The sequence below is a fragment of the Podarcis raffonei genome, chromosome 3 (genome assembly GCF_027172205.1).
Source record: "Podarcis raffonei isolate rPodRaf1 chromosome 3, rPodRaf1.pri, whole genome shotgun sequence".
Classification (NCBI taxonomy): Eukaryota; Metazoa; Chordata; class Lepidosauria; order Squamata; family Lacertidae; genus Podarcis; species Podarcis raffonei.
In genome coordinates, this window is record NC_070604.1 from 57733409 (window position 1) to 57752267 (window position 18859).

General features: G+C 44.2%; 1 protein-coding gene across 1 annotated transcript in view; it reads left to right on the top strand.

Annotated features, from left to right (window-relative positions):
• PKIB (cAMP-dependent protein kinase inhibitor beta) overlaps positions 1–17625 on the top strand; it is a 46917-nt gene extending 29292 nt beyond the window's left edge. The window contains exons 2-3 of the mRNA XM_053381809.1: positions 14649–14826; positions 15768–17625. Coding sequence (XP_053237784.1) covers positions 14679–14826; positions 15768–15850 — 231 coding nt within the window. The 5' untranslated portion in view covers positions 14649–14678 and the 3' untranslated portion in view covers positions 15851–17625. The remainder of the gene's footprint in view (positions 1–14648; positions 14827–15767) is intronic.
• Positions 17626–18859: the final 1234 nt, after the last annotated feature.

Consider the following 18859-nt stretch of genomic DNA (forward strand, 5'->3'; position numbering starts at 1 on the left):
TTCTTACTCCACCGCACTGCAAATGCTCCTTTTAACCCTATTCACTTCCACCTGCCTGCTCCCCAATTCTTTCTCCTCTCCAGCTTTCTTCCCTACTGTCATCAGAGCCCTGAAACTGTCACACACTCGCATCTACCTTCCTACCTCTTCCTTTTCTCTGCATCACAAGAGGACTGAAACTGTTGCACACAGAGACGCTCTCCCCCTTAGCCCCCCCTAAATAATTTACTACAGACATGAGTCCCTATTTTTTCTTTCTGCCCCCTCCTTCCCCTGCCCCTGCCTCTAGAACCTGGGGAAGCAGCCAATAGGAACAGCACAATGATGGACTAGTGCAAATATTATATATCCACTTACTTCGGAGCCATTGCATTTTACAGAAGACCCCTGTTTGCTGCAAGTGTACACTTCTTCTTCTCTCCCTCTCCCTCCTCTTAAGATGTCGTTAAGTCTGATTGGTATCGAGTGTAGAATACAAGGTGATTTAAGAAGTTGCTATGGTAACTTCTCTTTTAAATGGGATGATGAAGTATGTTTGTGCTAGAAAAGCATCAAAACCAGTTTAGGGAATAATAACCAGCAAGCAAACAAGTTCTCCATTTCCCTTCCTGCCACTTTTAAGAAATTGCACTGTCTTTATTTAAAAGCCTTGTGATACATTTGCGACTCCGGTCTCTGAAGCAGGTTGAAGGAGAAGTCTGTCCTCCTTGGCTCTTTCTCCCCACCCCCCACCCCCAATAATATTTACAGTGGTACCTTGGGTTACAGACGCTTCAGGTTACAGACGCTTCAGATAACAAACTCCGCTAACCCAGAAATAGTACCTCAGGTTAAGAACTTTGCTTCAGGATGAGAACAGAAATTGTGCTCCGGCGGTGCAGTGGCAGCGGGAGGCCCCATTAGCTAAAGTGGTGGTTCAGGTTAAGAACAGTTTCAGGTTAAGAACGGACCTCCGGAACGAATTAAGTTCTTAACCCGAGGTACCATTGTACTATATTGACACTTGACAGCCTTTTATCTGAGGGCAGAAAACCAGCCTGGCATTACTGTACTGTACTTCATACTCAAAACACTCATGTCTAACATCAGGTTTAGTGGAAGTAGATGCCTTATAAAATGGTAGCAAAGGTGGGACACTGTGTGAGATTGTTGCCTTTTTTATGAGTAAAGCCAAGACTGTGGCTACCTATAGTAAAGGAAGCTGTTTTATCACAAATCAGACCATGGCCCATTAGCCAGCTCTTGTACTGCTCTATTCCACTCTGGTCAGACCTCACCTGTTCTGGGCTTTGCTTACAATGTATGTTCCCAGCCAGTTGCCCCTTGAGGATAAAATATTCTTTAAAGTAAGAAAGAACAGAAAGGTAAGGTGGACCTGAGAATATGCTCAGTAAATGTAAGAACTGAGGGTGCTGTTTTTAAGGGGAAGAGAGAAACTATTTTGACAGTGAGGGTAACACCAGCAAAGAGAATGGCCAGATTCAGGATTATATCTTGGAATTGATTTTGGCATTTAAATCACTGCACTGTGATAAAACTGACTCCTAAACTGGCGTCTCTGTCTATGGCGAAGACAGGGACTCAGAATAAATTATTAAAAAGTGAAGATGCAGTTGTTAGAAGCTACAGTGACAGGTGAAGAAATCTTTCCTTTGGCTGAATGTTAATGGAAACCATATGCGTGCAAGGATTTTGCATAATGTATTTTTGAGAGCAAGCAGATTCCATGTGTGACGTAAAGACTCAGAGTAGAGGGCAATAATCCAGCTTTTGATAATGCATCCCTGTCTAATTTTGGTTTTCAGCTTTTTCTTTTTTCTTTTTGCCCTAAAGCAGGTATAGAAGTTCTTCTGTTGTGATTATAGCAGTGAAAGCTTCCACAATGGCTGAGCTGGTGGAAAGAGTCCAATAGCACAGGTGTCCCACCCACCACTCAGGAAAATAATGCTGCTACCAGTGTTTTCAGAGGAGACATGGAACTGATTGTGAAAAATCTCCTTGACCCTTTGGTTAGAAGCCTAATGTTATGAGAGTGGGGGAAAGCAGGATTTCAAGCAAGTCTGCTTAGTGAGAGGCCAGGGGCCCATGTGGCAGTCCAATTCTGGTGAACGCAGATCAGTGTTCAAAGAACCAGAGGCAGGTGATTAAGGCAAAGGTGGACCTGTGCTTGGGATCCAGGGCGAGGTGAGAGAAGTCTGTTCAGCAACTTCTTCCAAGAGTTATTTCCTTAGACTGGAGATATGGGGAGGGGAGAATGTAGAGACCAGAATCTATCAGGAGATCTCTAGGTGGTTTGCAGCAGGTGACTAAGGGTTTGACTCCCAGTTGCTTTAACCGTAGAAACCACCTCCACCTTCCCTTCAAGTTAGGCTGCAGAAACGAAGAAAGCTTGGAGAGGAAACCAAGAATGTATGTTTGCATGGTAGAATAGCATGCCCAGTTATGGTGCTGGAAGCATATTCATGGGCTATGATGCCTGGTAGCACATGGGCAGGTTGTGCAAGCTTTTGAGCACCAGAACAGAGAGCTGCACTGAGGAAGACTTTTTGTGAATATAAGGCTAATATTATCTGGGCCAAGAACCAAGCAGGGGTCTTAGAGTTAAACTCCACATACTAATTGAACAAATCAGTTCCTTGTCTGCTGTGCGCCTGAATTTCCCACTATGCAATAGAATGGTAAAGATAGCATAGACATGAACTGTCTCCTCCGTCTCCATTTTTTCCACCGAGCTTTGGTTTTCCTAGTTCTTTCTGCATTTTGTATTTTAACTATACATGAAAAATAAATGAGGACTGTCTCCCAAACGGATCCAAGGATAGCTACTGGTGCAACAAAAGCCGCTCAAGAATATGCTAATTTATGAAAATAAATGAGGTTGCTTTGCTGACAGGCTGTGAGGCAATACTTGATTTAAGGAAGTTATAGAAGTTGAGTTTTAGAAGCAGATAATTTGACAGCCTTAGCAATTAGTGTATTTTATTTATTCATTCATTCATTCATTCTCCATTTTCAGAAGAGAAGCAAAACCTGTTTTTTGCCAGAATGCTAAGGTTGCCACTACGTCTTTGGCTGTTTTCATACCGCTGTTTGCTGTAGACCCAGTGCCTTTCCATTTCCCCCTTTTTTTTAGGTGGGGCAAATGGTCCAAAAAGGGGACACATTCTTATGTTCTTGGCAAAAAGGGTGTAGATTTGTCTGTAACTTATTTTTCTCAGCAGATGTCCTTCAAGATGCTTGCTGCACAACTCCAGTCCGTATATCAAAGCAGCAGTGTTGTATTACTGAAGGATTTACTGATTATGCAGATCTCCCTTCCCACTTTTCCTTCCTCCTGTTATTAAAGGAAATAAAATGCCATGTAATGAAAACCAACCCATCTAAGCACAGCTGCATATTAGTAATATGAGAAATCAGTTTGGAGCACTATGCAATGGACCTGACAGAAAAGGTGTTAAAAGGTCACAGGTATCTAGGTGGGAAAAGCAAGAGCTTAATATCCAGACACTAAGCAGTTACTGTACCATTTGTTACCACAGATTGAGTTGGGTTGGTTATGCTTCATACTAGCAAGCCACGGTTTAGCTAGTCCTGAAATGGCATCGTGGTTTGTTTCTTCCCAAGAAGCCTTCGTCTTCTGTTTGTGGTTTGTTTGGAAGAAATGAACTTTGAGCCTAGGCTGTGTGCCAAACTTTTGCTTGTTTCCTTCCCTGAGTGGCCCAGTAAGGAACAGGTGCAAGCCACGCACTCATGCACATCAAACTGTTGTTGAAAAGAAAGTATAATGTTGTGTGCAAATTGGGTCATTTTTGTTTTATCAGTAAGCCTTGCAGCCAGCATTTTCTGGAAAGGAACGTACAAATAGGCTGGCAGGAAACCTGTAGGTGTAATTAAGAGGGCTCTTATCTGCATTGTAGAAAGTGAAGTTATAGGGAAGGAAAACAACACTGACAAGTTAATTTGAAAGAAATATAGGGACAATGCATGTGTAGCGATGGAGGTGCAATTCACTGCAAGTGCTAGGACATGATCTGAAGGGATAGCCAAGGATGAAATAAAGGTTGAGAATGGAGGTGAAAAGCAACACTATCAATTTAGCAGGAAGTGGGCAGGACTGCACTGGCCCTTTGCATCCAATCATACGGCCCTACTAAATGCCTGACACAAACCTTGCACCAGCTGTAAACCCCTTTTAGATGTAAGCAGCTGCCTGGACCTGCCTTGTCTCTTGCGCACTGCACTGCTATAGTTTTCACTGGCTCCCCAGAATTATCCAGATGCCAGTATATATGTGTGCGTGTGTTCTAGCTATCTGGAGATTTTAAAACTTCAATTACCAGGTTCTGGATAGACAACAGAGTCAGAATGAGCTTTCTTTGAGGATGAGTTGCATTTCAAATCCAATTTTATGCTGAGTCACCCTTGTGCTAGTCAGATTTCTATTCGTAATTTCATTTAATTCATTAAAGCAGGAAAACATTATGGAGATGACGCTTGGAGATTTATATTAGAAGAGTACATAAAGTGTTAACATTATAGCTACCATGCATTAAAAAAGAAAAAAAATGACATTTAGTAGAGAGCTATGGACAGTGGCAACAGAAGCCAATAAGGGAGTGAGGTCTACTCAGGGGAGGGCCCCATGAAGGCATCTCGCCCAAAGACCCTCCAGAGCCTGGAGGTCACACTGACTTCAACCAGCCTGTTATAAGATTTTTATTCCAGAGCCTGTGTGTGTGCTGCAGTGCCGATTAGTGAAATGGCTGCCTTGAAGCACTTCTCTGTTTCTTTTTCCACTAAGTAGAGAGAATTCTGCTAGCATTCTGCCGAGGAACCTCAGACCAGGGCCCAAATGTGTGTGCCCCAGGAAAAGACCTTTTTAATGTTGCACCAGCTAACTAGAGTGCACAGCTCTTTTCTTAGAAACTACTAGGGAGGGTAAGTGGGCCTATTTGTGTTTTAGTTATGTATTTTGTGATTACAGTTATATCTCACCTTTGCTCCAAGGAGCAAAAGGTGATGGACGTGGTTTTCCTTCTCCCCATTATATCCTCACAACAACCCTGTGAAGGCAGGTAAGGTTGGGAGACAGTGGCTAGCCAAGTGTTTCTCAGATTTGTAATCCAACAACAGCTGGAGATCCAACTTCCAACATCTCTGGCCACTGGTCCCGCTAGCTAGGGAAGATGGGAGTTGTAATCCAATAACAGCTGGAGATCTGAGTCTGAAAAACACTGGCCCAGCCTAAGGAGACCCAGTGAGCTTAATGACTGAGTGGGAACTAGAATCCTGGTCTCCCAGGTCTCATGGAATCATGGAAATGTAGTAGAGTTAGAAGAGTCTTGGCTAAATACAGGAATCCCAACTAAAGAATCACTGGCAGATGGCCATTCAGCCTGTGTTCAGATACCTTCAATGAAGGACGATCCATCACCTTCTGAGGTAGCCTGTTCCAAACAGCTCTTGCCATCGAAAAATTCTTCATAACATTTATTCTGAATCTCTTTTCTTGCAATTTGGATCCATTGGTTCGGATCCTACCTGCCACAGCAGCAGGAAACAAGCTTGTTCCATCTTCCTCATGACAGCTCTTCATATCTTTGAAGGGGTTTCCTTTGTCAATCAGCCTTCCCCAACTTGAAGGCCCCCAGTCATTAGAGGGAACCAGACTAGGGACACTTGGCAGTTCAATACTAGCCACTATACCAGACTGTCTCTTCTGTTTATAAACAGGAGTAGATAACTTGCAGGTGCCAGTTATTTTTCTATATTTATTATGAGCTATGGGATTTTAAATATATTACATTTATAAAACACTCATATTCAGTGGTACCTTGGGTTAGAGACGCTTCAGGGTACAGAAGCTTCAGGTTACAGACTCCGCTAACCCAGAAATAGTACCTCGGGTTAAGAACTTTGCTTCAGGATGAGAACAGAAATTGTGCTCCGGCGGCACGGCAGCAGCAGGAGGCCCCATTAGCTAAAGTGGTGCTTCAGGTTAAGAACAGTTTCAGGTTAAGAACGGACCTCCGGAATGAATTAAGTACTTAACCCGAGGTACCACTGTAAATTGTTCTTCTGCGATTTGATTTTGAATATATGCAAGAACGATCCTTTAAGCTATGCTGAGAACCCACCTCCAAACAAGAAATCTGAACCGTTGCCTCAATCCAGACCTTAGCACATGTCAGCATTGTCTTATCTTTAAAAGGACAGAATTTACGTCATCTTTGCAGGTGACTGAGAGTGTTTCAAAAGGGACAATCTAAAAACAGCAAGTAGCAATGTGTTTTTCTTCTCCTTTCAGCACCCTGTGTGGAGTGGAGGCAATTGAGCTTTATAACAATTCCCAAGGAACTGTTTCCTTTCCTGGGTGAACTATTAAGTGTGCATTTGTATCCATCTCTCCCAGCAGCACTCTGCACTTGCGTGTATGAGCCTTGCGTTCAGAGGGGAATAATAGCAGAGGAGAGGGAAACAAAGGACCACGTATGTCAGAACTTCCTCGTAACAGAGGGTGTGAGATGGGCACATACATTAAAATATTCCATGGACAAACTCTTCACTCCCATCCACGATGAACCATGTTTGAACCTGAGATAAACTACTGTGATGGTGCTTTGAGAGATCTGTGTTCTTTTTGTTACTTGCTTGAAGTGAATTCTGTGAATCATTTCCCACAATTAAGCTGGCAGTGAGGATAAGCTGCTGACATAGTCCAAATAAAGAATAAGCAATTTCACTCCCTTTCTTGTATCCCTGCAGGAAAATTTGTGCCACATCTGGGCGAACTGTGCTTGCATTTTTTTAATGCTTTAGTTAACAACCATCTTGGAATGAATCATTAGTGACAGTTGGAGCAGATGCGGTAATATTGACATGTTTATCTTGATCAGGTTTCAGAAGTTTTATTTTACATATTCCCTTGAGGGATAAACACCAGACAGGCAAGCCCTGCTCATTTTTAAGCTCACACTGGGTCTGATACTTGGCAAAAGAGAAATGTCTTTATGATGACTGGAAGCTTCCGGAAAGATGGATAACTCTTTCAGCTGGAAGTGAATTCTTGAGCCATATTTTTATGGCTCAGAACTTGGCAGTGAAAATCTTAGTTTTTGTTTTTTACTTGAAGGCATGCTCTGATGTATACCAAAGGTTTACAGTGCCAAAGACAATTAGAAAGCACTTATTTATACAGTGGTACCTCTGGTTAAGAACTTAATTCTGTTCTTAACCTGTGGTACCACTTTAGCTAATGGGGCCTCCTGTTGCTGCCGCACTGCCAGAGCACGATTTCTGTTCTCATCCTGAAGCAAAGTTCTTAACCCAAGGTAATATTTCTGGGTTAGCGGAGTCTGTAACCTGAAGCGTCTGTAACCCGAGGTACCACTGTATGTGAATTAATTGGTTGATGGCTTTAAAACACAATCTTCTACATGTCTACTCGGAACTCAGTAGGGCTTACTCCTAGGTTAAGTGGGTACAAGGTCAGTAACTCAACTGACATGATTTTATAGACCGATTATGCTCAACATAACCCCCCCCCCCCATAATAGTATGCAACAAAAACCACTGAATACCTATAGGTCTCATACATTTATCTGAACCAAATAAGATAATAGTAAGAGCCCTGTAGCTGCCTACAGGATTGCAGCCAAAGTCTGTAGTGTTTTGCACACAAACCTGGGAGTAATCCCTGTTGAACACCGTGGGACTTGCACCTGAGTCAACATGCATAGGGTTGCTCCAGAAGAGTGTGAACTAACGAGAGCTTGAATCAAGTTGCTTTTATGACTCGTGGCTTGTTTTCAGCTAGATGGAGTATTTTGTTGACATAGTTTTGAGTGCATGACCTCCACTGCCCTTACGAAGGCCAGATGACAAAAAATATCTTTTTATAGCTGTGGAGTTCTTGTTGTGACTAGAGCCAGTCCTGTGAAGTAATAGCCATGTGTGTGAAGGAATTCATACAGCACCACCTGCTGCTCCAACTTCAAATCTAGGCGATTCCATATGCAGCTGAGCCCTGTCTTATGTCCTGCTGTGGTCCATGTATCCTAATGTGAGCGAAAGTTTATTCGGTCTGTATGGTTATTTCTCATTTTAAATGAGCCTCAAGCCCGGCTTTTCAACTGGATGCTCCCCCCCCCCAGTACAATATTATTTCATATCAGGGAATCAAACTTAAAGGGTGGCACTTGTTGTGGACTGGGGTGTTGCAAAGAGGCCCATCAAATGGAAACTCTGGGCAGGGAGGGAGAGCACTAATCTGAATTTATCACCTTATCCTTCCTGGTCCTAACTCCTCTTATTATGGGTCTTCACATCCAATCTCCCTTTATGGCTGCATTATTCCTGCTTCATGGGGTCAGATCTTCACAACTGCACTTCTGCTCCTGAGCAACCACATCACTGGTTCTGTTATGGGGAAGAGCACTTTGCAAGTTCCCAGCAGCCCCAGGAAAGGCTCTAGAAATAATTGGGGGTGTTTTCCCTTGTAGTTCAGGGGTGTTGAACATCTGTGGCTCATCACTGAACCACTGCCCATGCTGGTTGGGGCTGGTAGGAGCTAAAGAGCTGCAGGTCCATCCGTCCCATCCGTCCCATCCCCCGTTGTAGTTACATGATAGCAGAGCAGTACTTCTTTCTAACTTCAAAAATGTGCTTCCTGGATTGCAGAGAAAATACATGTTTTTAATGCTAATACAGTGGTACCTCGGGTTAAGTACTTAATTCGTTCCAGAGGTCTGTTCTTAACCTGAAACTGTTCTTAACCTGAAGCACCACTTTAGCTAATGGGGCCTCCTCCTGCTGCTGCTGCACCGCTGGAGCACAATTTCTGTTCTCATCCTGAAGCAAAGTTCTTAACCTGAAGGCACTATTTTTGGGTTAGCGGAGTCTGTAACCTGAAGCGTATGTAACCTTTGTTGGGATACTGCCAGGGAGATAAAGTCCATCTTAGCCCCAAGCTCGGTGCCGGACGATCCATCGACCTCCCTTAGTCATGCAGTATCTAGCAATTATAGCGACACGAAGCCTCAAGAAAAGATAGCCACATTCTTGGACTTGTGCACACTCTATCAGCAGAATTCACACAACAGAAGTTGCACAGCATGAGAGCAGAACATGCATATTTACAGTTTATTAGGCGTTGGTCAGAACAAAGGAGACATGACCGTCTGCTCCGACTGCTCAGGCAAAACAGCCAAAAACGAAACGAACTTACAACATAAACATCCTGTGAGACAGGAACTTACGCAGGCTGTTATACAAACATCCTGCTCCCTTTTAAGGTGGAACGGAAATATCCTAACATCCTCCCCCTTTCCGTGTAACCTGTAGTACCTGTGGTTCAACCCAATTGCAACCTTTGTGCGTAAACCTTCAGTTGTTCTCTGTTAACAACCTTAGACAACAGATCAGCAGGAATTTCATTTCCTGGCATGTAGGACACCTGAATGAGTCCTTTCTGAATACACTCTCTTGCACGATGTAGCTTAATCTGCAAGTACTTGGTTCTTTGCTTGCAACTCTCCGAGTTCAGCAAAGCCAAACAAGATCTATTGTCTTGATACACTTGTATAGGACATTTCACAGAAACCCCAATGTCCTTAAACAGTTGCATCAACCATTCACAATCCATGAGTGAAAATGACAGAGCATTGAGTTCTGCTTCACAGGAACTTAGGCTAACTGTTGTCTGCTTTTTGCACAACCAGTCAAACAGGCAGTGGTTGTACATGTAGCATACTCCAGAAGTGCTTGTACCATCCGTGGTGTCACTTCCAAAACTTGCATCTGCAAAGATTTCAAGACCTCCAGTCTTCTGACTGGTGAACCTCAGCCTGTAGTGCATAGTCCCTTTCAAATACCGGGCTATGCGCTTCAGAGCTTTCCAATCCTGTACAGTAGGATTGTTTGCATGTCTGCTAAGCAGGTTAGTGCTTACAGCAATGTCAGGTCTTGAACATCTAGCAATGAAATTCAACTTGCCTAGAATGCATCTGTACAGCGTTGTGTCAGAAAACGCTTCAGCAGTACTGTCTACCTGGTAACCTGTCACCATCGGTGTGTCTGCTGGGTTTGCATCAACCAAATTCAACCTGGTTAATACATCAGTAATTTTCTGTGTTTGGTGTACCAGAAAATTACCTGCTTGGTCCCTTTCCACCTGCAGAGAAAGATAGTTGGATACCTCACCAAGATCCTTCATGTCAAAGTGCTCCTTCAGCTGAGCTAGGGTGCTTTGGTAAAAAGCCTGATTCTTCCAAAACATCAGAAGATCATCAACAAAACATAAACAATACAGTTTGTTTTGCCCCTCCTCCTTGACAAACACACACGAATCAGCTTTGCCCTGGTGAAAACCTAGAGAAAGCAACGTTTCAGTGAGTTTTGTGTTCCAACACCTGGCACTCTGCTTGAGACCATATAAGGATTTCCGCAGTTTACAGACCATTCCCTTCTGTATCTGCATTCCATCAGGTGGAAGCATGTACAGCTGCTCGTTCAAAATTCCGTACAAAAAAGCTGTATTTATGTCATGATGGGAAACATGCAGTTTCTCCTCCGCAGCGATCTTGAGCATCAGCCGAATGCTCTCATATTTGACCGTGGGTGAGTAGGTCTCGTGGTAATCCTGCCCTGGTACCTGTGAAAAACCTCTGGCAACCAATCTGGCTTTGTGTCTGACAACCTTGCCATTCTGGTCTGTCTTGGCCTTGAAGACCCATTTGCTGCCAACCAGTCTCATCCCTGGGACTACCGGTACCAGCTCCCAAGTCTGGTTCCTGTTTAAGGAATCAACTTCAGCCTTCATGGCTTTAAGCCAAGGCTCAGCATCTTTAGAGGTTAACTCCTGGACCTCTTTGAAGCTTGAAGGTTCCCACACCTTCTCTGAGCTACTAAGAACAGCAGTTGCCATCTTAGCAAACTCATCAGCAAATCTCTTTGGAGGTTTGCCTTTGGTCGCCCTTTCAGACCTGCGAACCAGACGCAAGTCTTCTGGACTCATCTCCTCTTTCTTAGGAGAAAAGTGACCAATGGTGAACAGTGGTTCTTCCAGTTCATTGTCAGACTCATCAGATGGTCTGACTGAGGCCTTTGCGCTCTTGTAGTCTGCTGTGTCATCACTGTCACTGACAGCAGCAGCAGCGCCGCCCACTGAACTGGAATCCGAACTCTGATCATCATCATCATCATCATCCTCAGTTCCCTCAGCTTTCTCAGCATGATCTGCTTTCTTCACATCACCTACATCTTCCTCTGGGTAACTCTGGAAAATTCCCACATTTCCCCCCCACTTAGGATTGTACTCAACACTCCTTGTGAACTTTATGGATTTAGAGTTAGTCATCCATACCCTGTATGCACCTTTTTCGTACCCCATGAACAAACCATGTGCCCCACGCTTCCCAAGCTTGTTGCTTTGTGGGGTGTGCACCCACATGTCAGAACCAAAGATTCTCAAGTGCTTGGTGTTAGGTTTCTTACCAAACATTTTCTCATAGGGAGTGCAGCCAATAGGTGATGACAGTCTGCGATTAAAACTGTAAACAAAATTCGAGAGAGCCTCCCCCCAAAACTTCTCAGGGAGGTTGGCATCATGCAACAAGGTTTTTATTCCTTGCAGCAACGTTTGATTTGCTCTCTCCGCAAGCCCATTCATCCATGGCGATCTAGGCGTTGACAAGTCATGCTGGATTCCCTTCTCAGTCAGGAAAGCTTCAAACTGCTGAGAAGTGAACTCCCCGCCCCGATCAGTAAACAGACAGCCAATACGTTTACCATGAGCATTCTCCAACCAAGCACAGAATGCCTTGAACCTAGGAAATGCTTGCGACTTCTGCTCGAGCATAAACACATGAATGTACCTGGAAAAAGAATCAATTAGAACCATGAAGTACCTTGCTCCTCCCAAAGAGGGCGCTAGAGGACCTACCAGGTCTGCGTGAACTAGCTGGTAGGGTTTGGAAGCCTGCCTGCTAGACTCCTTGCCTTTTGGAGCAACCTTCACCTTGTTCTCTGCACAAGATACACATTTCATGTGAAACTTACAAGGTTTGATGTCCAAACCTTCAACCAACCCAGGCATCTTGGCTAGCGCTTGCCAAGAGAGGTGACAAAACCTGCGATGTGCATCATGAATGCAACCTGCATGAAGAACCTTGTTAGTTTGTGCAACACAACAAGAATCAGCATTAGATATAACAGCATTGTCATCATAAGTTAGACAGAACAAACCATCCATCAACTTTGCATGCAAAATGTCCTCTTTGCCTTTTCTGATGACACAGACAGTCCTCTTGAAGGTAATTTCAAAACCACGCCGATTTAGCTGTGGTACACTAAGCAAATTGTCCGCAGCTCCTGGAACAAAAAGTACATTGCTAATGGTCGTATTCAGACTTGCAAGTCTCACAGTTCCAACTCCTGTAGCTTGCAAAGTCCTTCCATCAGCCAGCTGGACCTCTCCATCTTGAGGTGTGAAGGAGATAAACAGATGGCGGTCTTTGCTGAGATGGCGCGTGCAACCTGAGTCAACAATAAACCTGGCCTTCCCCTTCGAAGCAGATTTGCTGGCAAACAAAACCTTGTTTTCCACCAGCGTGGGCTTTTGCAGCTTGCCTTTAGCCTTTGGTGAAGCTGTGCCAGCAAACATAGCCTTGTTTTCCACTGGCGAGGGCTTTTGCAACTTGCCCCCCTGCTCCTGGCCATCAGACGTGCCTTTAGCCTTTGGTGGAGCTGTGCCAGCTAACATAGCCTTGTTTTCCACTGGCGTGGGCTTTTGCAACTTGCCCCCCCGCTCCTGGCCACCTGCAAGCATCTTGCTCTGTTTACATCTGGTCTTCCGGCCTCTGCAAAGGCTCTGACCTTGGTTCTCACGAGAAACAGAGCTCTCAGCTGCCGACTCCTTGGCTCCCCCTGGAGGCTGGAATGCTGCCTGGGATGACATCACAGTCAGCTCCCCCTGCAGCTTGCAACCGGTGCCCTCGGCATCTCTGCATTCACTCGCATTCTGGGAAACAGCCAGGACCTCCGACGCAGTCAAACTCTGGGCTGGGATTATTGGCTGGTGGGCCTTTTTCAAAGCATCCCACATGTCACGTGCCGTGAGATTTCCAGCAAGCGTCTTTATTTCCTCCAGAGAGACGGATAAGACAATAATATCCATGGCCTTCGAATCCTGGCCCTGCCATTTCTCTGTCCGAGGAACTGGAGTGGTCTCAAATACAGTATGCCAGACTCCAAACTGACGCAGCAAACTCTCACACCATCTTGCCCAGGTCTCATAATTGTCCCGATTTAATTTAGGACACTCAGCAGCTTCAGAGGCTTGGAAAAACTCCATTCCAGCTTTTTACTTTAGCCGTGAGCCTTTATGCGTTCTAAGACTTCTTATCTCGGCAGCCCATAAATCACGATGCCTCTGGCTCGGCTCCCAGGCCAATTAGGCCAGCCGGACATCAAAGAGGCTGCCGCGGCAACAGAAAAGCCTCTGCTTTCGCTTTTCCCACACATACCTCAGCAGTCTGTCGCAGTCTTACTCTCCTGCAAGTGCCGTGAATCTGGGCCCATAACCTGTTGTTGGGATACTGCCAGGGAGATAAAGTCCATCTTAGCCCCAAGCTCGGTGCCGGACGATCCATCGACCTCCCTTAGTCATGCAGTATCTAGCAATTATAGCGACACGAAGCCTCAAGAAAAGATAGCCACATTCTTGGACTTGTGCACACTCTATCAGCAGAATTCACACAACAGAAGTTGCACAGCATGAGAGCAGAACATGCATATTTACAGTTTATTAGGCGTTGGTCAGAACAAAGGAGACATGACCGTCTGCTCCGACTGCTCAGGCAAAACAGCCAAAAACGAAACGAACTTACAACATAAACATCCTGTGAGACAGGAACTTACGCAGGCTGTTATACAAACATCCTGCTCCCTTTTAAGGTGGAACGGAAATATCCTAACAACCTTAAGCATATGTAACCCTAGGTACCACTGTATTTAAAAAGCTTTTCATATGGTTGTGCAACCAGATCACATTACCATAAAACCATACTATGAATCCCATTTGTATCTATTTTCTTCAGACGAAAGCCTGCAGCTAGCTCCCAGCCTGTGCCATACATTTGAAACAAAAGTTTCCATTCTTTCTTCTCCCCCCCACCCCATATCTTTCAGAATTGTTGGGAAGTTTTCTCTCCAACTTAAAGAAAATCCTCCTCTGAGATAGGACAGTAACACAGAAAGCTGGTCATCTTCTATTTGGCTGATCAAACTACCCGCAAAATACACAAAACAAAATTGCCTATTCAAAGTTGTGAAAGTCCACAGATGCTTTTCTTTGTACTAGTCATGAATGTGGAGAGTTTTCTATTATGCCTGCTCAGTACTGGTGGTTGAAGAACAAATGGGAAATGGAGAGAAAGGAAAAAGTGGATTCTGAGGATAGAATTTCAGCATCGGTGTGCTGAACCCCCGACATTTACTAAGGAACAACTGGTTCTGTGCTCCCTTCAGCCAGCTGACATTTGGGTTTTCAAAAGGCGAGCTACCTTCCTCTGTCAAATAGCTGGATGACTTTGTTCTCTGACACTAGACTCTTGAAGCTGACAATCTTCTTTTTACTCTGTGTTTTTCAGTCAATGTTGCTATGAGGAAAGAAGTCAGAGATGACTGATGTGGAGCCTGTGGTCACAGATTTTGCAGCCTCTGGACGGGCCGGTCGCCGAAATGCCTTACCAGACATTCTGGGTTCTTCCGCTGGTGCTGGAACATCGGACCTACCACACAAATTAGCTGAGCTCTCAATGTCTGAAGGTAATGCAGACAAAACGATTGAGAACAAGATGTTACCCCTCATTGATGGCCAAGGGTTGTACTATTTCCTAGCTAGTGACTGCCAACTGTACGGGCCTACTGGTACATGCTTGGATTACTGCAATGTGCTCTATGTGGGGTCTTCCTTGAAGGTGACTCAGAAACTACAACTAATCCAGAATGCAGCAGCTAGACTGGTGACTGGGGGTGGCCACCAGAACCATATAACACCAGTCCTAAAGGAGCTACACTGGTTCCCAGTACATTCCCAAGCACAATTCAAAGCGTTGGTGCTGACCTTTAAAGCCCTAAATGGCCTCAGCCCTGTGCATGTGAAGGAGCATCTTCACCACTATCATTCAGCCCAGAAACTGAGGTCCAGCTCCGAGGGCCTTCTGGCAGTTTCCTCGCTGCAAAAAGCAAAGTTACAGGGAACCAGGCAGAGGGCCTCCCATCAGATGTCAAGGAGATAAAGAACTACACAACTTTTAGAAGACATCTGAAGGTGGTCCTGCATTGGGAAGGTTTTAATGTTTGATATTTTATTATGCTTTTATATTTGTTGGAAGCTTCCCAGAGTGGCTGGGACAACCCAGCCAGATGGGCAGGGTATAAATAATAATAAATTTATTTATTTATTTTGGGTGCCAGAGGAACTCAGGAACTTCTGAAATGTATATCTTCACAACAAAAAACAGCAACAGGCTACCTTCCATGTAGTATGTAATATATACATGCTTTTTTCCTGCACAATGAAATTAGCATATCATCTCCATCATCCAAAGCTTTATTGTAGAACCTCCCAGATTCTCTGAATTCCATATGGTCCAGTATTAACATAATCCATTTTTAACTCGGAATTCTCTTCACCAAACCTCCTAACGATCAGAATGTTTTGACCAAACTGTTCAGGGTACATCTAACATGTTGTTTCTCTTTAGATGAAGGAGCTGCTGGCGGGGAAACGTCCTCTTCCAACACAACGGAAAATCAAGAAACGGAAGGGAAGAGCATGGATTCCTAATATTTGTGAAATGCTTGGTTTGTGGAGATCACCAACAGATTCCACTCCCAGCTTATGCAAGACTCTGAAATACACAATACTTCAAACAGCTGGCAGACATGAATAAGGAGCTGTTGAAGGTTTTCAGTGGTGTTACTTAATCCATGAAATAACAAGTTATTTGTGTGCTATAGTCCACAGCCAATATCTGCAGAATGCATGTCAAGGTTTTAGATTTGTTTTCAGTCCTGTAACAAAATCAGTGCCAGCATATCCTCTCGGATACAGTGTAAATAATCAAATGCAACAACCACCCAAATACTTGCTGCTGTTAGGTTGATCTCTAGGGGGCTTTTCAGAGGATAAATCCAAAACATTTCCCTTTGTGTTTAACGTGAAACATTCCTAGCCCTGATTGAGAGCCGGAGGCGCACTGTACTAATGTAAAAGATGTAGGGTTCACTGTGCTGCAGCAACGGAGCTTGACCAAGGCTTTAAAAAAGAAAGCAGAAAATGAATCCTGGGAGATGGGAGCTTCAGAGTGGAGCAGGAGAGTTCAAACTCCAGAAATAACAATCCATTTCTAAAAGCTGTAAAATGGTAGGGCACTGATGCAGGAAAGGCAGACTTGCCAGTGTGCTTTTTGTTTTAAGAGGTCCCTAAGAACTCTCCTTGCAGCATTTCTGTAGCCCAGCCAAAAGGAGCACTATCTAAAAATGTAAACAAATGAATAACATGGGAGCGGCCTTATACCAGACCAGATTATTTGCCCATCTAACTCAGTTATTGTCTACATAGACTGGTAGCAGTGTTTATCAGTGTTTCGGGCAGAGATAGGGAGACAATAAATTGTACAACCCCACATTCACACAATGTTTCAGGAATGGGGAATGTTGGGCAGGCACCATGGGGACAATCTAGTAGGTGCCCATGGCTCTCATGCAAGCACAATTCACACAACAACAGCCATTGGCTGATGGGAGCTGTGTTCCACACAGCCGTCACCATGGCAATGGGCTGCTCTGAGTACCACATTTTCCTGGCCAGAGAATACAGAGTGTTCAGAACATGGAAGTATCTCTGAATCGTACGAAAGGTCTCTGGATCCCTTGTAACAATGGCACAAGTGTTGTGCTACTATCTGGAAAGCCCCTCCTTTCTTCATTTCTAAGGTAACCTTTTTTCTCTTCCCCCAGCCCTATCATTTTTTTAATTTCTCCAGAATCCGAGGCTATATTAAGCCGTTTATTTTTGACATAGTAGGCTGTCTAATCTTTGGAGGAAATGGAATGCCACCTGTCAATAACCCCAGGATACCCTTTTGAAGTTTGGACTCTAGAGACGTCCTGGTATACAGAGGAAAATGAAAAACCCTCTTTCCTCACTCCTTCAAAATGTCACAAGGCACTGAGATCACTTAGGATTTTAAAATCCTTTTGAGAGCATTCTGCGCTGCCCTTTCTCAAATCTGACTTATTCAGTGATCTCAACCTTCTGTGTATCCATAAGTTTCTAAAGTGAACTAGTGGCATTTGTAATTGATTTAAACTTTTATTTCATTTCAGCATGAAAAATGAAATTGGTTATCTCTTCATTTGGTCTTTGTTTGTCTTTTGTCACTCGTGTCCTCACAAGACCCAGGGACGCAAACTTTTCACTTGAGTTAGGATGTGGGTTTATTGGCTCATAACTGATCCTGTTAAAATCAACATTCAAAGCATTTTCTTTCAATATATATTTTGCCTGTACCAAAGGATTGATTCACGTTTTATAATAAAGGTTGTATTTAAAATAAACTGCATATGTTATTTGTACAGCAATTCAAGAGCACACTTGTATGAATTCTTGCACCCATAGCAGTATATTTTTGGATGGGGTACCATCCAACTTTGTTATTTGCTCTGGCATCAAAAGTTGTTGTTGGCATCCATCTGTCTTGGGAGACAATGGAAGAGTGTACCTTTAGGGGTAAAGTCAAACCATTGGAGACTTACAGCACCTGCTGTGGCTGTAGAGGCCAATACGGGAGAGACATGTTTTATTGCAGGTGGGGCAGATGAAGGCATCCATTTCTGCTGTTACAGATGTTTCTTCTCTCTGCACTCCTCCCAGCAGTCATTCCTCCTCTGTTCACTGCTGTGGATACACAACCTGACTATCTGTCTCCAGGCACTGCCAAAGATGCCTTGGGTAATGAGTTGCAAAATGTAGTGGGTTGTACAGTTGTGCCAATAATTGCCATCATTACCACATGCCATGCATCAGCATCATACAGAACTATCATGTAATACAGAAATTAGAAACAGGCAAGATGATCCCCATCCTTCCTTGCCAAGGATTGACCCAAGCGGAAGTTTGGCTATCAGCTAGAAAAAATAATGTATACATCAGATACCTAGCAATTGCTTGTTGTTATAGGCCTTGCAAGTGACAAGTCAGCAAAGCAGAATTTTCTCACTTGTTAGGAACACAGGAAATGGCCTCAGGATCAGTCAGATCATTGGTTCATCTACTGTAGCTCAGTATTGTTCAGGGAGGCCTGTGGCATCATTTGACTGCACCCAGGCTGGGTTCTGCTAGCCAGTCTCTTGATAAGAAGATTGCATGCAGCGCCAGCATACCTTGGTCTCTGCTGCAAACAACATTCTGTGATAGGGAAATGGGTTTCTCCTCCCATCTATTTCACACCACAGATGCTGCATTCATCCTCCTATGCTCCACGGCAAGTCTGTAGCAATTTGTACCAAATGTTGTGGCCTGCCTCTGGGCAGGATTCAGCTGAGTTGTGTGCATGGAAAAAGGCCTGCTTGCGCAATGGGACTTTCTCCCCCTCTTCCCTCCTGTGTGCCCCCCAAGTCTATTCTGGAGGGTTGAGGGGTAAACCAGAACAAGTTTAGGGGAAACTCAGGGAATAGAGGAGGGGAAAGTCTCATTGTGCAAGCGAACCTCATTCCATGTGCACATACCCCACTTGGTACTACACTGTGTTCCACCCAGTGCTGGATTGACATATAAGCTAAACAAGCTATA